This window comes from Thamnophis sirtalis, unplaced genomic scaffold, assembly GCF_051295495.1.
Source record: "Thamnophis sirtalis isolate CommonGarterSnake01/CBP01778 unplaced genomic scaffold, rThaSir2_p1.2 scaffold_10, whole genome shotgun sequence".
Taxonomy (NCBI): Eukaryota; Metazoa; Chordata; class Lepidosauria; order Squamata; family Natricidae; genus Thamnophis; species Thamnophis sirtalis.
This window is the reverse complement of record NW_028261390.1, coordinates 16,426,694-16,446,343: the sequence shown is the minus strand read 5'-3', so window position 1 is coordinate 16,446,343 and position 19,650 is coordinate 16,426,694. Positions and strand designations below refer to the sequence as shown.

Here is a 19,650-nt window from a genome sequence, read left to right as displayed (position 1 = left end):
ACACATTAAACTGATTATCTGTGTCAAATTGTGATGTAAAGAAACAGTCAAGGAAGAAAGTATAATTTTCTTTTTTCAGACATACCTGAAGTAAAAGAATATGATAATGCCCACCAAGAGTATGCTAAAGACGATCACTGAAATTAGCAGAGCCTTCTGATGAACATTTCCCTTTGAAAAAGCTTAAATTAGAAAACAAAAGGTTTATCAATCAGAGATGATGCTACTTATCATATTTAACTGCAGTTCACACATATTTGCGATCAGCAAACAGGAGGGAATGATAAAATTAAGACAATGAAGATATTAGAAATTGCAGCGTCCAGATGCAACTTATAAAGTTCCTCACCACTGCTACCCAGAACAGGAGCTGTAACAAAATCACATTGGTTCAAAGAACATGCCTTTAAATCCAGATTTCCTTGTTAATAACCCCCATTCTTCTTTTTGAGCCGAGGTGGCGCAGTGGTTAGGGTGCAGTACTGCAGGCCACTTCAGATGACTGTTATCTGCAGTTCAGCAGTTCAAATCTCACTGGCTCAAGGTTGACTCAGCCTTCCATCCTTCCGAGGTGGGTGAAATGAGGACCCAGACTGTGGGGGCAATATGCTGACTCTGTAAACCACTTAGAGAGGGCTGAAAGCCCTATGAAGCGATATATAAGTCTAACTGCTATTGCTATTTTTAATAGTTTGGGTATTGCACAATTCTGTGATGGTGGCAAATGCAGAAGTGACCATAAAGTATTTTACCATCACTTCCACGGATGTGCAATTGTTACCATCATAGCATTGTGTAATTATAAAATAAACACATTGTGAGATAGGCAACGTATCTCTAGAAAAAAAAATGGGTGGGCTGGAGTGGAAGTTAAAAGTTTACAAATTCTATCATATTCTATTCCAGCTTTCAACCACCATTAACGTTTTTCCTTAAGAAACCTTGACTCTACACGGATTTAGTGGCACAGAAATTTAACAAAGAAAATGCATGAAAATTCAAACATATCAGCAGTGGGATTTCCCGGGCTGAATATTAGCAGAGTCTGCAAATAGACATCATCACTCCAGAGATAGTTAGCACTCATAAAGGACTGGTCAAAAGGCAGCTTAAAAATTAGAAGCATGTTTTAATGAAAGTTACAGCAGAAAAACATATAAGCCAGCCTCAGAGCATCCACACAATAAATCATGACTTCATAATGTTTCCAGTGCAGTAGTGGGTTCCTAACCAGTTTACTACTGGTTCATTGAGAGGGTGAACTTCACTTCACTCGCATGTGCACCTGTTGCACATGCACAGTTGACTGAAAACTATTCTGTGCATGCACAGAAACATGCCGGCGACAGCAGAAGAGACCAGGGAACTGGTTTGGGGGCATGGCAGGCCTGGGTCACTGCGGGTTCCAACAACCCAGGCCGCCATACCACTATCGGTTTGGCCAAACCGGTGGGAACCCACCACTGTTCAAGTGTAATTGTTATTAGCAACTATGCAAATTCATGCATTTTTATTAGGGAATGTTGGGATGTGAGAAAATTAGGGGGAAAGAATATATTCAATTAAAAAAATACTCCATAAAGAAATGAAATATTTCATACTGAAATACTGTCCAATTAATATAGTAGCAGTGATTTATGTATCTCTAATAGCCACCATCACAAATATGAATAAGACTTTAGGGGATTATGGTCTCCATTTCAAGTATACATTTCTTTATCTATGAACTGCAAACTGATCCAGCATACATCTGGCTGTTGAAGAGTAAGAAGAGCTCTTTCTATATAGCAAGACAAGATGAAGAGCAATAACACCATAAGCTGCAAGTCCTCTATCCTTATTGATCGGCCCTGGAATACGGCTATTGTATTTCGGATCTACCAGCATGATACAACAAGGAAGTGCCTATGGGACTCTTAGTTTTCTTATTAAGCACGTTTACTTCCAAGCTCTGATTTCATCTTCTATTTTGGCCCCCGAACAACATTTCCTTTCTCATTTGCCTCTGATGGCAGAGGCAGACAAGGAATCTATCTTCGGTTTGAATCAGGTTTAATGCTTTAATTTCATACTATCTACTGCCGTAGAGACCGTAGAGACCAAACAAGGATGATGATTTTGTGTCCATAGCAAAAAACAAAACAAAAAGTCGTCATAAAATTGGGCAGAACTCACTTAACCACCTCTTTGTTTAACAATGAAAATTCTGGTCCCAATTGTAAATCAAGGTTGTAAGTCAAAAACTACATTCCTATACCTCCTGGCATTCAAACCCATGAAAGACTACTATCCTACAGTCTCCTAGAGCAGGGGTCTCCAACCTTGGCAACTTTAAGACTTGTGGACTTCAACTCCCAGAATTCTGGGAGTTTTGCTGGCTGAGGAATTCTGGGAGTTGAAGTCCACAACTCTTAAAGTTGCCAAGGTTAGAAACACCTGTCCTCGAGCTTGCCCGAGTTCAGCTGTGCATGTTACACGCTGGCCCATTTCTCACACAATTCAAGCTGCGTGCACATGTGCACCGGCTCATTGCTCACGTGGCCCAGTCCCAAATAGGCCACGGCCTGGGGGTTGGGGACTCCTATCCAGTGGTGGGTTCCGGATTCCATTCCAACCGGTGCAGTTGGAACGGCCCCGGCGTCACCCACATGGATGCATGCGGCGCATGCACATGCACACAGCACACACATGTGTCGTACTTGCGTGTGACGCTTCCGCAAGCCTCCGCGACGCTCCAGATGCTCGGCAGAGCGTTGCTCAGGTGACATGTGTGCCATGCGCGTGCACAGAAGTGCCAAAGGCTTAAAGGACAGGTAAGGAGCTCGGGCGGGTGGGTGGGCCCTCTGGAGCACCGTACCGGAACGGTACCCGGTGCTCCAGGCAGGCTCCGGTATGCCTGTCCGGGGGCATACAGCCTGCAACCCACCACTGCTCCTATCCTAAGAGAAACAGCCATGTGGATCATATGTCCTCTTTTCCAGAGAAGTTCCGAAGAAAGAGTTTATTCACCGGTTTGTTTGGTTCTTGCTACGGTTATCAGCTATGCTTTCAGAGAAATGTCTTTCATTTGCCTCTCCTTGAAGGCAGTTTGAATATTTCTGAGATAAGATTCTATGCAACCTCCTGTAAAAAATGTATCTAAACAGACCTCTCTACATTTCAGAAATACCTAATCTTTTCCAACTAATTTTCTTCATTCACAAACTAGAAGCGTTCAGGTTTACTACGGTTGCAATCTAAGCCCTGAGAAGTCTGCGATGAAAGCCTATCAAACTCAATTTCGTGTCCCTGCTTATTTCATCGCCAGCTTGAGAGCCAGACTCAGTGGCACCACCATTTCTGTTTGCAAGAGCATAAAATCAGCAAAGACATTTTTTTTTCATCTGTCCTGCCTGAAACCTGATTTTTTTCACTTCCAATATTTTTATTCTTTCCAACCTTATAATGGGAATTAACTGTTTTTTCCTGCTTGTCTAATAAGCATTCTGCCTCAACAGGGTATGGTTGTCTTGTTCTTACGAGGACATTTCATTTTACTGCGTAGGAAAGCTGTTTGAAATGAGGAACATTGAGTGGGGGTGAATGTTCTGTTTTTATCTTGTTTCCAGTAAACTGAGACCTTTTTTTTTGCCTTTGTTTTTGGTTCGCTTTTACTCTGACATATCCATGTATACACGTTTCTTTCATCTTTAGAAAATGACCATTTCCATTGCTAGCACATGGAAAAGTCCCTGCAAAGTATAGCATGTTTTTCACACATGACTATCTCCATTGTCATGTGATTACAATTTGGACAGTTAGCCACTGGCTCCTATTAGTGACATCTGCGGTGTCCCAGGGTTATTTGATTTCCTTTTGCGACCTTCGGACAAGCAAAATCAATGTGGAAGTCAGATTCACTCTATAACCGTGTTACTAATTTAATAACTGCAGTGACTCACTTAACAACTGTGGAAAGGCAGGTTGCAAAATGAGCCAAAACTCACTTAATAACTTTGTCACTTAGCTCAAATCTGGCCATAGTCATTTGTATGACACTTTATATAATGTTATGTCATACTATTACTGTATACTTATAAGTTAGACAAAGATTGCTACGGTTGCTTTTAGATTTTACTCACAGATCCTAGTGAGGCTGTTTTATAAATGTATTTTAGTTTTATCTCAAATGTAATTTATTGATTTCCTACAACAGATTTATAAATTCCCATAGTTGCTCTAGGAGGCACTTGTTATACTGGCCTAAGGCTAAAATAACAGAATAACAGGGTTGGAAGAGACCTTGGAGGTCTTCTAATCCAACCTCCCTGATCAGGCAGGAAATCCTATACCATTTCAGACAAATAGTTGAGCAATCTCTTCTTTAAAACTTCCAGTGTTGGAGCATTTACAACTTCTGGAGGCAAGCTGTTCCACTGAAAAGAGCTGAGGTGGCGCAGTGGTTAAATGCAGCACTGCAGGCTACTTCAGCTGACTGCAGTTCTGCAGTTCGGCTGTTCAAATCTCACCGGCTCAGGGTTGACTCAGCCTTCCATCCTTCCGAGGTGGGTAAAATGAGGACCCGGATTGTTGTTGGGGGCAATATGCTGACTCTGTAAACCGCTTAGAGAGGGCTGAAAGCCCTATGAAGCGGTATATAAGTCTAACTGCTATTGCTATTGCTATTAATAGTTCTAACTGCCAGGAAATTTCTACTTAGTTCTAAGTTGCTTCTCTCCTTGATTAGTTTCCACCCATTGTTTCTTGTCCTGCCCTCAGGTGCTTTGGAGAATAGCTTGACTCCCTCTTCTTTATGGCAGCCCCTGAGATATTGGAACATTGCTATCATAATAAATATAATAATAAATAAATAATAAATTCACTGCACTGAAAATCAACTTAATTATTACATGATCTTTAATTGAGTGAGAGTTAATAATAAGTGCTTAAAGAAAGAGAATCTAAAAATGAATGTATAAGGAATAAGGAGGTATACTACACAAAATGAAATTTCACATACTCTTCAAAGAAAAACATTCTTAAAATGAAGTCATTGTTGTTGTTTTTTACTGAAAACAGTACATGCTGAATTATAGATATTGGGATATATGAATCAGTCATCTAGTTAAATAGAAACAAGCATCGAAGAAATTCAGTCCTGCATTTTTAGGATATATTATTATTAGATCAGTTTTCCTGATTTCAGAGGAGCAAATTATTTAGGAAATCATCTTAAGTTGAATGAAAAAGGGCACCATACAAAATGCTTACATTGTCATATCATCACTGACAAACTTACATAGTCTTTTTTTAAAAAAAAGATATTATGATTAGTAATCTTTGTTACCTGGTTCTTGTAAGGGTGGAAGAGTAGGGTGAAGGTCTTTATTACAGAAATCTTGATCTGTGCAGCATGCAATTAATCTCCTCGGTTGAGACAATGGAGTGTCCTGTAATAATTATAGATAACTTTTATGTAAAACAGTTCATGACAATTTTAAACTATAAGGAAAAACACATGAAAAAAATGTGTGTGAATGCAAACAGTTCAAGGTGCTCGTCTTAAAAAAAAATTAAGAGTGCACCTCTTTCAAAACAGATACAACGTATAACTCAGGTTGCTTATCATTATCAAACTCTTTTGGATATTATTCAACATGTGCAGTTTAATTCCAAAACTTATGAGAAAATGTAAAAAAAAACACATTAGGATTTGAGTTTGTATTAAAAACCAAGGGCCCCAATTTAGTGAAGATCTTACTAATGCAAAATTGATATTTATGACTAGAGGCAATGCATTGCAGTTACCTGCTTGTGATTTGCTACCTTTTTTTTGTTAATTTCCAGCAAAAATCATCCATTGGAGAAATTGGATTTGTTTTAACGATTGACAAAAATTGTTCTAAAACTGGGTCACTCGAGTTACAACTGCGGCAACTTAGGATAGAAATTCCAGTTCCAATTGTGGACATAAGTTAAGGACCATTTGCTTAGTGACAGAAGTTAAAACGGCACTGAAAAAAGTGACTTATGACCATTTTTTCACATTTACAAGCCCTGTGGTCACATGACCAAAATTCAGATGCTTGGCAACTGGCAGGTATGCACGACAGTTGCAGTATATTCATCACTTTTTGCAATCTTCTGACAAGCACAGTCAATGGGGAAACTAGATTTACTTAGCAACCATGTTAATAACTTAACAACGACAGTGATTTGTTTAATAACTATAGCAAAAAAGGTTGTAAAGGGGGCAGAATTCACTTAACAACTATCTTGCTCACCAATGGAAATGTTGGTCATAAGTCAAGGACTACAGTGCTCAAGCTTTCTTAACAGTTACTACTTTTACAATTCCGAGTTACTCTTTCCTTAGCATTGTTGGTCAAACACAACAGAATATTCCTGCTTTTCATACTAATGGTAATTATATTCTCAATTTGTTTCTTTGATCTTGTAAAAATAATGTAAAACATTAACATTTTAATTCCCGACAATATTCAGACGGATTCTGAAAGTTCAGGTTAAGTTCACAACATTTTCTTACTCGGCATTGAAAGTCAGAACCTTCTAAACCGATGCAACCTGTAGTAAAACTCTGTCCTCCCGTATCTTCATCTTCCACCATTGCAAAACAATAGCCATCCGTGCTGAATACAAGAAAAAAGAGAAAGATATTTCACTTAGCCTTTAATATTCATGATTCTCATAAGTGTTGTTCATAATTTATGAAGCATCTGAGCCTGGAAATCATTCAATTAACTGCAGTAACAACCAAACAGTATGATGCTCTGTGGCTAGCCATTCTTTGGAGAAAAATTGCTTTTTCTCCAAAAATCTGGTACTTCTGATATTTGGGAGTTATTTTCCACTGGTGTTTGACTAGAAAAGTGTAAGCAAGGCCAAATGTGCAGCATTTGTTGACTTCTAATGATTATTACTATATTCCCATGATGGCGAACCTATGGAACATGTGCCACAGGTGGCACGCAGAGCCCTCTCTGCGGGCACGCCAGCCATTGCCCCAGCCCAACTCCACTGAGCATGCATGCACGCCTCCCACCAGCCAGCTGGTCTTCAGATCTCTGCCATGCATGCGCAAGCGTCAAGGTTCATGTGGGGATGTGCAAGGGGTGCATGCATGGGGCACATGCACAGAACCACTTGCATTGCATTTTGGGGGCTCCCACAGCGCCCCTGCAACCAGTTTTGGCTTCCAGGTTGGTGCAGGGTGCCTTCCAGGCCCAAAATGGGTACAGTGGCGCCACCTGAGGGCCCCCCCATGCCGTGTTTTGGACCTGGAAACCCTCCTGCACTAACCTGGAAACCCAAAATTGGTGGGAGAGGATGCATGCACGAGGGGGAGCACGGGGGGTCAAGTGCTTGTCCGGGGCATACACAGAGGTGGTGGTGCACGCATTGCATTATGAGCATATGCTTTCAGCACGCAACAACAAAAAGGTTAGCCATCACTGCTATATTTCACTGAGTCCTCCCGGAGAAGGGCGGCATACAAATAATAAAATACAATACAAAATACAAAAAATACAATTTAATTATTTGACAAAGTGTTATTATGAGTTTTCTGTTAGTGACTTTTCTTCATTCCTACTGCTCTGGGGACTGCCAGGAAAACGGATCAGAAAGAGGGTGGAGGAATGCATGAACTGCGTCTTGCTATGGTTTGCTCGCATCATCCTTAACTTTGGCCGAGCATATTGCAAAAAACCACAGCCAACTTATCAGAGCAAGGAAAAGCAGCTTTCCATTCTAGACTGTGGGTTCAATTTAACAGGAAGAATTGACATATCTCCAGCCAGAGCTGCCTCTCACAAAGCAAATGTGATGGGTAGAGAGCCAGAATGTTTGGGTTACAGTAGGCTGTACAATTATGCAAACTACACGGGGCTCCAATATTCATTTTTTAAAGCATCTTTTTGGTGGAGGATTTTTTTCCCAATTTATGTTACGTTTACAATATGTTTTTTACTACAGCACTACAATACTGTTTCCTGCTTCCAAGAGCAAGGAAACCAGCATCACTGGGTTTTTTGGCAAACAGTCTGATTTCTAATATGTTGTTATGACTGTCCTGGAATTCAGGATGAATGATGCAACATTTCATTACATTAGAAAGAGGCTCTAACTGAGCCACTTCAGGTATTAATCGGGGATCCATGAAATGAAAGCAAATAAATACCCACCCAGACATTTCCTTTTCTCAGGAGCCTAACTTTTTGTGTTGATATTCTAATCTTATTAAAAACTAGGGTGCTCTACAAAATCAAAATAAGGAAACTGAGGTAAAAAAAAACCTTTCCAACAATCTACAAAAAGAAGTAAGACACAAAAGTAATACACAGTAAGACAAGATGAATAACCCAAAAAAGAAAAACTTAATCATGACTTACTGAATTCAAATGTTCCTGATTTTTTTTAAAAAAACTGCTGACATATGGGTGCACATATACAATCAAGTCTGAATGGAAACCGGTTTATATTACCGTGTTTCCCCCAAAATAAGACAGGGTCTTATTTTCTTTTGCCCCCCGAAAAAACACTTGGCCTTATTTTCGAGGAGGTCTTATTATTTTTGAGGTTCAGGAGGTGGTGAGCGTAGTCACCCCATGGCTGCTGCTGTGTTGCAATATTTTCAGGGAGGGCTTATTTTCAGGGGAGGGCTTATTTTAGCACATGTGCTCAAAAGCCCGATTGGATTTATTATCCGGGGACATCTTATTTTCGGGGAAAACAGGGTACTTTACACTCTTGCATAGAACAAGTCAGAAAGCAGAAATGAAATGAAGTATATTGTGTTCTATGGTCAATAGTAATTTTTTAATAGCCAAAGTAAACATCTGGGGGGAAAAATAATACAACATGTAATAGAATTACTGACAGGCCCTGAAAATAAAAGGCAAAGTTTTAATTAAAGATTACCTAGCCCATGGTGTTATTTTAACTACTAAATATAAAAAGGGGGGGGGACATAGCCCAGAAGCTTTCCAGCTATTTAAGCAATATCATTATCCAATTTCCATTCACAAGTTGTGATATCACAAGTTGTGGTATCTTAAATATTGATCATGATTAAAGAATTCTGAAGATATTTTTTGAAAAAATCTCAAAAAGGTTTTCAATTCTGATCCCCAACGGACAATATATATCCATGATGGCAAACCTACGACACACATGTCCAAAGTGTCACACAGAGACATGTTGCCTGGCATGCACGCCCATTCTTCTTCCGGATTTCTTGAGAGCATGCACGCATGACGATCAGCTAGCCTACGCACATGCAGCAGTGCCAGAAACAAGAAGAGTTTCCAGGTTGTGCATGCCAGCTGATCATCAAGCATGCATGCACACCAGTATCTGGAAGACTAGCTGACCAGTGAGCTTGCACACGCTGGAAACCGGAGGTTCATTTCCCGGCGTGCGCATGCCCACTGGGCAGCTTCTCTTCTGGGTTGCAGCCCCGACTAGAGTGGGTGCGCGCACTCAAGGTTCACCATCACTGACATATATGATTGTTCTCCACACTGAGATAGCAAAGAGAACCTTTTCAATGGAATCAGTTTGAGTAACACAGAGAAACTTGAAATAATAAAATCAGTGTCCTTTCTCTCTATTTAATCCACCTTTTTTCTTTTGTTCTTGCCTTCTGCCATCTGTTTTTGCTCTTTCTTTTTTCCTGCCTCCCCCCTCCCCACCCTGTGCCTTTTCTCCTCCCCCCACCCACCCACCAACTGGTTTCCACTTCAAGCAAAGATTTTCAAAGCTCACCGTTCTTTTTTGCACTGACCCCATCAAGCAAACTGAAACTTCATCCTCCTGGAGACACATTTTGAAAACCATGCAGTCTCTTTTTCACAGGAATCTTTGGGACTGAGTGAGGCAGAATCTAAAGTGGGCAGCTGTTGCAAGCTACTGAAATTTTAGCCATGTGCAACAGATACACTTTAAATACCATATATTTCAATATATACATATTCTTCAAACATAACACATAGCTCCTGGATATGGTATGATAATTTGTAACTATAAGATGCTAAATGCCCTTGCTTTAATTTTCCAAAATACATATATTCCCTCAAGTAAAAGAAGTTTAATTGGGTAGTGATTACATTTAAACGGAACTATGCCTTGAAGAAATGTTTATATCATTTATCTCAGAAGTCTGTGCATAACACTAAATTCAGTTTAAAACTTGTTTTGGATTAGACACAATCCTTTTTAACTGAGAAGCCCTTACAACACTATCTACATATTTATTTGACAGGAGGAATTACTCTTTTAAAGTGCAATAAATCTACTAAATCAATACGTACATGTCAGGGTGAAATAAACTTACCTTCGCTACCAGTTCACAAATGTGAGCGTGCGCATGCGCAGAGTGTCAAAAACAGGATGTGATGATGTCTGGGCAGGTGGGTGGAGCCTCCCGCCGCTACCAGTTCACCCAACTAGATAGAACCGGCTGAATTGCACCACTGACCCGTTAAAATAGTGAAATGTTTTTTTTTCAAAGAATTTTTTTTATTCTCTTACATACCTTTTTAAGTATACATTCACATAATTGGAATTCTTCTTTACATTTATCATTCTTATACATTTATTATTTCATTTAATAAATTATAATGTACAATTTGGGTTGCTTTATTTACCACCCCTTCCGCCTGTTGTAACACCACCTTATTTTCCCTTTCTTTTCTCCCTTCCTCCCTTCTCTACTTTCTTCCTTCCTCCTCTCCTTCGCCTCCCTTCTTCCCTTACCTTTCTCCTACTCTTGCTTTTCCTCTTCCCCTTCCTACCCTCTCTCCTTTTCTTCCTCTCCCTTCCATCCTCCTCTCCTTACCTCTTTCTTCTTTCACTGTCTTCCTATCTTTCTCTCCTCTTCTCTCCCTTCCTTTTTCTATTATTGTTGGTGTATATGTATGTTTCCTTTGGATAGTATTTCCATAAGCCCAGATATAATTTAGTATCATTTCTTATTTCCTTACCTTCATTAGTCTACCCTAGGTATGTTCCCCCCCTTTATATCTCATTCTTGAATATATACTTATATGTTTAATATTTTCTTTTCTGTTTTCCCCTCCCCCCCCCACTTCTTTTTTTTCCCATTTAGTAGTGTGACATCTGGGTACTTTATCTTCTCCCTACTTTCTTTTCTAACTTGCTTTCTCTAGCCAGTCATAGAACCTTCGCCATGTCTTGAAGTACTCTGATTCCTCTTTATCCTTTATTTTCATTGTCAACCTATTCATCTCTGCACAATATAGTATCTTTTTTATTATCTCTTCGTCTGTTGGTAGCTTATTTCATTTCCAATTTTGGGCAAATACAATTCTCGCTGCTGTAGTTACATGTATAATCAAATAAGTATCCTCTTTCTTGAATTTCTCTGGGATAATACCTAGTAAAAATATCTGTGGTCTAAATTCTGTTTCTTGTTGCAACATTTTCTTTAACTATACTCTTATTTTAGTCCAATATTTCCTTGTTTCTGCACATGTCCACCACATGTGGTAGTATGAACCTATTGCTTGTTGACATTTCCAACTTTTCGCTGACTTGTCTTTAAACATCTTGGCTAGTTTTCCCAGTGACATGTGCCATCTGTAAAACATTTTGTATAAGGGTTTTTTTTGTAAGCGGTTGACATGGTTAGTTTATAATTCCTTTCCCAGAGTTGTTGCCACTTTTCTAATTCAGTTGTGTGGCCAAAATTCTTTGTCCAAGTTAACATTGTATCTTTTACCACTTCTTCTTCTAGCATAGTTCTTAATAGGTAGCTGTATTCCTTGATTACTCTTTCTCCCATTCCCATAACTATCTTATCCAACTCTGAACTTCCTAAATTAAAACCATACTCCCTTTTATCTTTTTCATATCTTGATTGTATTTGCAATTGTGAAAACCAACCTATATCAATCCCTTGTTTTTCTAATTCTTGTTTTTTTTTTTAGTTCCCTCCTTTCTGTTGATATTTTTGTATATAATAATATTTTTCATACTGCTAATATTTGGATGTGTCAATACTTCCATTGTTGAAAGCCACATTGTTATTTCTGAATAATGTTACCCTTTCATTCTTTTCCATATTGTTAATAATCCATTCCTTACATAATGTCTTTGAAAATAGCCATGGGCCCTACTTTTATCATACCACAAAAAAGCATGCCAACCCAGTTGCAAATCATGCAACTGTGTCCTCCAGTGTCAATAATTTTGTATTTCTCAGTAAAATCCATTCTTTCATCCAAGCTAGACCCGCTGCTTGATAGTACAATTCCCAATTTGGTAATCCAAATCTACCTCCAATCCTTGCATCTTTGTAACATTTTTATAATAATTCTTGCTTTTTTCCCTGGTAAATAGATTTCACTACTAAAAGGCTCTGTAGCCTCTTTGAAGGCTACAAAATCCATATGAAAGAAGCCCATTGTGTCAAAAATATTCTTATGTATAAATTATGTACGGTTTATGACTGGGTCACATGTCTTCTTCATAGTATAGACAAAGAAACCAATAGGACAGAGAAGATAAGTTCTTTATTTTTGGCATATAAAAAAAGCAGAAAGTGGGTTGAGAAAGGTAGAGAAATGGGTTAAATATTTTGGGGTTTCATTGATGAATATAAGCTCTAAATTGTTTCAAAACTATTTTGTAGCTGCGTGGAAGGATATTAAACATGAGATAACTTGCCATTATCCTCATTGGGCAGAATCTATGTAAATAAGATGAATATTTTACCAAAGATGTTATTTTTATTTCAGAGTTTACCGATATTAACAACTGACAGTCCATTCAACAATAGCAAAAGGATATTTCTACATTTATATGGCAAGGGGGGAAAAAACCCCAAGAATTAAATATATACCTGCAAGATGCTAAAGAAAGAGAAGGTTTGACTTTACTAGATTTGAAATTGTACTTTGATGCTTGCTGTTTTTAGCTGGATGAGTGATTCTCTAAACCAAGTGACTATTTGAATTAGACGGTTATGAATTACAATTGAGACAGCAAACTGACTTATGGTAAGGTAAGTGATAAGGTAAAAATATACAGCTGTCCATTTCACATAAAGTCTGGGAGACTTGCAAGCAAAATAACAAAACCATAACACAATATATATATTTATTCCGTTATGTTTTTCTTTTGTTTTTTCTTATTTATGTCTGATTTTATATATATATATATATTGTGTTATGGTTTTGTTATTTTGCTTGCAAGTCTCCCAGACTTTATGTGAAATGGACAGCTGTATAAATTTATTAAATGTATAAAATAGTTAACAAGAGTCCAGGTAAAATAGCTCAGTATCTGAGGTTTGATAAAATATACACTCTTAATTTTACAAAATAAGGTCCCTTGTCAATTAAGATGACAAAAATCTTCCAATTTAATCAGGATTTATCTACTGTACTTTCTCTTTCCTTTTTTTAAGAAACACAACAAATACCACTTTCTCTTTTTATTTGTAAATACTGAAGATCCAGTTAATTGAATTGACTGGGCAATTCAATAAATCAATGAAAGTAGTAGATTTGAATCTACTTAGATTATCCAAAATGAGGTCTTTTTTTAAAAAAAATCTAATATTCCATTCCCCTCATTGACTAATAAGAGCAAATGATAATTCTCAGCCCAACCCACAGGATTGTTGTTGTGGGGATAAAAAGACATGTCATGTGTAAAAACAATACAAGTGGAATACAAACAAACTAATAAATAAATAAAACTTCTGTAGGACATTTTTGTTAAATTATAAATAAATACAGATAATCCTTATTTAACAGCTGCCCTGTTACGTGACCATTTGAAATTACTGTAGGAAGTTATCACCTAGCTCTCTCCCAGAAAAATGAAATATCCTAGGAAATATTGAAAAGGCAGAATATTTCTCTGGATGTGAAGAGAAAGAAACATGTTTTAAAAGACAGAATAGCTGCCTGCAGCTTCCTGCCCATCCCCCTTTGTCAATGAGCCATTAAAGCCTGAGCTAGTCCACTTTACATAATAAAGAGTTCTCCCCCTCAGCTCCAGAGTGATTGGATTAAGGCATGATGATATTGGCCCTTTACCCAACTCGTCACATGGCATCTGAGAACTCAACCAAACCTGGATTCAAAACGCAGCCTAGAGAGTTGCCCCTGCATGGCCCCATGGGAGTCTGACAAACAATCAGAATACAAGCTCAAGATCAAAGGCTAGAGAGGGCATAAAACCAGAGACTCAACTTCTCTTCTTCCCTCTCTTCTCTTCTCCACCAACATTGAAGCATGTGATCACCTTTTCTGTTCAGGCCTCAAGCCATGTGGTCCTGTCCACCATTAAAACCATCTTTCCAAGCAGCCGCCATGTCTCCAGTGTCTTTTTCCCCACTTGGAGCCGAACCCAGAAGGACATTTCTTACAACATTACAACAGTGCTGAGAAAATAACTTTACCACCAACATTGCAGCATCCCGTGGTCATTGATCACTATTTGTTCACTTCACAGCTGGATTCAGATGAGGCAAGTCAATGAAGTTGGCAGTGAAGTTCCTGTCATATGCTCTCTTGCTTAAAGATTGACTTTATGAGTGCAGAGAAAATGATGTCACAGTCACATGTGGTTTCACTTAACAATTGCTTAACGATAAAATTGCTCATCCCAATTGTAACCATTCAGTGGGGACTAACTGTAGAAGCCAGGTATTTTAAATCCATGCTTTTTATACTTAGATTGTTTTTAACAAAAGAAGGATAGTGACTAAACATTTTTGACAGAAATAAATTACACAACTGCTCTTTCTTACTATGAGGACAAAACTTGCCAGCTTTTAAAATTGATGACCATATATTTTTTTCTTGCTCAAAAGTGCCGTTATAATTTTGGGGATATGTCAACATTTCCTAAATTCCTTTCCTTTCCTTTTTTTAAATATAGAGCTGTTTCAAGATGAAAAGCACACTTAACTCTGTGAGGACAGTTGTTGGCTACTTATTCTAAGTATCACTGTAAAAAGTAAAGGTAAAGGTTCCCCTCGCACATATGTGCTAGTTGTTCCCCACTCTAGGGGGCGGTGCTCATCTCTGTTTCAAAGCCGAAGAGCCAGTGCCGTCCAAAGACATCTCCGTGGTCGTGTGGCCAGCATGACTAATCACCAAAGGCGAACAGAACACTGTTATCTTGCCACCAAAGATGGTTCCTGTTTTTCTATATGCATTTTTACGTGTTTTCGAACTGCTAGGTTGGCAGAAGCTGGGACAAGTAATAGGAGCTCACTCCATTACATGGCGCTAGTGATTCGAACTGCCGAACTGCCAAAATTACAAGCATCGCTGACTTACAGCTTTAAGATGCCTCAAATTCAGCACCTCAGATAAGCATCATGATTGTTTTTAAATATGGTTAGCTGCCTAAAATGATCATTCACTTGGCTGGAATTGTTCACAATTCAATGCTTTTAAGGAGATTTGTGAGTGCTTTGATAACATCCAAGTTTTTATTACAGAAAGTTGTTCCTAAAGGGCTAGGAAAAAAAAATGTGTGTTTGCAACTTCCCAGGTGTATGAGGTTTACATTATGATGGTTAGTGTTTCCAAAGGCTGAAGGTTAACATAACCTTTACAAGCCCGAGTTTAGGAAATGCTTTCAATAGCTTTCACCTCTCCCAGGGAAAGGTCCTTGTTAATCCATCCACCTGTGAACTCAGCCATCTCCTCCTGCAGGTAGGTTGACAGTATTTACATATTCTTTGTGATGATGCAAGGTAACAAAGAAACCCACACCACGGCCTTAAAAATATACCAGAGTCTTTGGGTTTCATTCTGAGCCGAAATTAAATACTTTAAACAAATATTGCCCACTCTCTTGTGAAATTCTCCAAGCAGGATACAAATTGCCAGCTCTCACTATGTGGCACTTGGACAGATAGTGAGGTGTATTATGTACTCAAGTAAATATTTGCACTTAGATGTTTCATGTTTGCATTCTTCACCGTACAGCCCTTATCTGTGTGAAGTTGCACAAAAGAAATGACTAAATTTACACTTTCTATGACACAAAGGCCGGCAACTTCTTAAGAAAGTTAGAAACAGCGGGGGACACTTTTTAAAAAGTTCCTGAAAATGTGAGTTTATAAAAGTCATTGTCACATTCAACAATACAGACATCCTAATGTCTTTTGAAAGGACTAAGTATTTACATGTACAAACATATATTCTGTAAAAGTAGAGTCAAATATTGTAAGTGTTTTAAATTCTGCCTCTATAGAATATTGAGTAAACTGTATTTGCAAACTAAGAAGTTTATTCCTTGATTTAATTCTACAATACTTTTTTTAAACGCAAAGAATTGGGTGTTTTTTTTAAGTAACCCAAGGCAGCAACTCTATTGTTAAGGAAAGAAGGAAGGACAACTTGAAAGCCATTCAAACCATCATCCTAACTGAATGAAAAATGTAATTGCGTCTAAAATGTACAGTATTTTTAAGATTATAAGATGCACCAGAGTATTAGATGCACCAAAGTTTCAAAGAGGAAACAAGAAAAAATATTTTTTGCCCTCCCTTGCCCCCAGGAGCACTCTGCAGGCCTCCCAAACTTTCTGCGCGCCCCATTTTTGCAAAAAACAGACCGTTTTTTGGTTAAAACAGGACCCGCCGTTTCAGGAGGTTAAAAAATGGCCATCTTGGGTGTATAACACACACCCACATTTCCACCCTCTTGGGGGGGAGTGCGTCTTATACTCTGAAAAGTATGGTACTTGTACATTTGCCTTCTTATTCTATCAAGAAACATTCTCCTTAAATCAGTGTAAACTCTATGTGTGACTTGGGTTTCTCTGGACCTAAGACTTGTAGGAAAATGTGTTGGCACAGAACAAATATACTTAATATTTTGTTGTGTATTAATCAGTATTAACTCCAAATACCAAATATAAAGTTAAAAAGGTTAACAGAACCAACACCATCTGGAAAGACATTTTGTCTTCTTTTTCTGCCAAGACTATAACATTTCTGTATTTTCAGAAATGTAAAAATCATTATCCAGAAAGAATACCAATATAGGAAAATGAGCTTAGAAGAAGAAAAAAGAACCTGCACAAAGGTTGCCACCATCAGATATGTTAAGCAGGAATATGAGTTAAACAAAATTTTCCTTACCAGGTGATCCCTTTCTTTAGCAACTGATATTTCCTGGTCCTAAAATCTCAGTATTTATTTGGGTAGCAAAATTAACAATCATTTACAGATGCATTTCTCATGATTTGGTATAATCTTTTTAAAGCCTTTAAGTCAAACGGACATGGTACCAATTTAAATCACAGATGCAGCAAATTACGTAAATTGCACATTGTGTAAAGATTCCCCCACCAACCTGCAAGTATTGTTTTTTGAATTTTCAGGACAGTAATGATGACAGTGACACCACAGCTTCTTCTGGGTAGGAGCAGCTGCTGTGCTTCCCCCATCTTCTTTCCTAGCATCGATGTTTCCTTTCCCAGAATTCCTCAAGGGCCTGCTGTCTAGAAAGTTTGCTGCATAGGGAAAGAAAACAACAATGCAAATAAGAATTTTGAGCCGGCAGTCCAGAGTTCTGGAAGATGTCAAGATTTAGGTCATGAAGGACTCACACATACAACTGTTAGATGTACTCACTGTTGAAATATTGTTGTGTAACTTTTTTCTAATTTATAGCAACATGAACATTTATTTTAAGTTTTTTATTTTCTTTACTAAATAAAATTTAACCCATCATTTATAGATTATCTATCTGTATTTGAGAAATATTCCTATTAAAGATCCCTTCCTACATTTGACTCTGGCATCCTGGATGTTTATGATATTAAGGGCTTTTCCATACAGTATTGTTTACCCTACCCAAATTCTTAAGAGCTGAATGCAGAGATATTTTCAATAATGTAGAACAAAAATTCTATATGTTGCAAAAAAAGTGAATTTAATTTAATTTCTCAAAGAAGTGTCGTGTTGGTGCAATAGTTAGAAAGCAGTACTACAGGCTCAGTGGTGGGATTCAAATAATTTAGCAACTGGTTCTCTGCCCTAATGACCATCTGGGTAGGTGGGGCTCGGTGGTCATGTGACTGGGTGGGCATGGTCAACTCAAGGTCACTCAGGTCGATGGACGCTTCACCTTAGCTGTTACAATGTAATAAGGGTTAACCGGAGAGGCAGTTTCTGTAAGCAGGTCAATAAAGATTAGGCTAGAAACAACACCAGAATGTTTCCTTCCTGACTTCCTTACAGGATTAGCCCTGTAAAGTGGAAAAAAAACAAAAGGAGATTTCTTCCAACAACCAGTTCTCTAAAATACTTAGAAAGTTACCAACTGGTTCTCCCGAATAGGTGCGAACTGGCTGAATCCCACCACAGTACAGGCGATATCTGCTGATTGCCGGCTGCCAGTAGTTCGGCAATTCGATTCTCAGGGCTTAGGGTTGACTCAGCCTTCCATCCTTCCAAGGTGGGTAAAACGGGGACCCAAATTGTTGGGGGCAATAGGCTGACTCTGTAAACTGCTTAGAGAGGACTGTAAAGCACTGAGAAGCAGCATATAAACCTAAGTGCTAATTGCTATTCCAATAGGCTACCTGATCAGTTGCTATAAAAGGAAAGCTAAAAAGGTTTCCAGGTTTGCATTTCAAAGCCTCTGGCTAGCACCGAGGGGAGGTGTTTTGGGACTTTTGCAATCAGGAACTGCACTGTGATCTAACACATTATAGTAGAAACTATGCAGCAGCATTAAACATAAAGCAGGTGAACATGATAACAAACTTTCTAGACTTAAGGCAATGGTTGACTGCATATATGAATACTCTTCAGATACAAACATCTTCAAGGTAAAATACAGATAGTCCACATTTAGCAACTGCCTTGTTTAGTGACTATTTGCAGTTACTACAGTGATTAAAATGTAACTTTACAACCATTCCTTGCCTTTATGACCATTGCAAGTCTGTAAAGCAAAGGAAAACTGAAGATTGTAAGCCCGACCTCTGCTTCACTTAGTGACTACTTTGCTTAACGACCAAGACATGGCTCCCAATTGAGGTCTACCTGAATTAGCATATTCAGTTTAGCTTTCTTCAAACAATTAGTTATAAAACTAATTGGGGGTGAAAGGTTTTGCTTTCAAAATATTTGACTTTAACTTTCTAAATATTTGAGAGTAAGAATTTTTGCAGTCTCCCATCAATACATATGACAGATGGATTTTTTTTCTAGCTATTTAGCCCAGTGGAGAGCAAAATATATTAACAGTTACAAATTTGAAAACCTTGTTTTATATATTGAAAATGTATTTACTTAACAAACTTATATGTTGTCTTAAGCAGAAAGGTAGGTGGCTTACACATTAGGACGAGCAGATTTCTTATTAGGATAATTACCGGTAACTTCAGTTATTTTGGCTCTCTAAGAATTTTTTAAATATAGTACTTCTTTTAGAAAACCTCTCTCACACACAATAACCCGCAATGAATTAATTTTTGCATTAGGGCATTTTAAATTCCAACCTACAAAGAAGAATTTAACATCAATAGATGTTAGCTTTTTGGGTCAGTGGAACAGAGCCTTTTAAAACTAAAGCTCAATTTTCAGCAAATAAGCACAAAACTGGGATTGTGACTAACATTGTTATTCATGGACAGAAGAGTGAC

The 19,650-nt window shown here is 38.2% G+C and overlaps 1 protein-coding gene across 2 annotated transcripts in view; it reads right to left on the bottom strand.

Annotated features, from left to right (window-relative positions):
- Positions 1-19,650, bottom strand: part of BMPR1B (bone morphogenetic protein receptor type 1B) — a 203,973-nt gene that overhangs the window by 16,173 nt on the left and 168,150 nt on the right. For both annotated transcript variants that reach the window (XM_087724115.1, XM_087724117.1), the window contains exons 4-7: positions 17,349-17,508; positions 6,527-6,629; positions 5,327-5,429; positions 86-182 (exon numbers count right to left, since the gene is read on the bottom strand). In XM_087724115.1, coding sequence (XP_087580241.1) covers positions 86-182; positions 5,327-5,429; positions 6,527-6,629; positions 17,349-17,508 — 463 coding nt within the window. The remainder of the gene's footprint in view (positions 1-85; positions 183-5,326; positions 5,430-6,526; positions 6,630-17,348; positions 17,509-19,650) is intronic.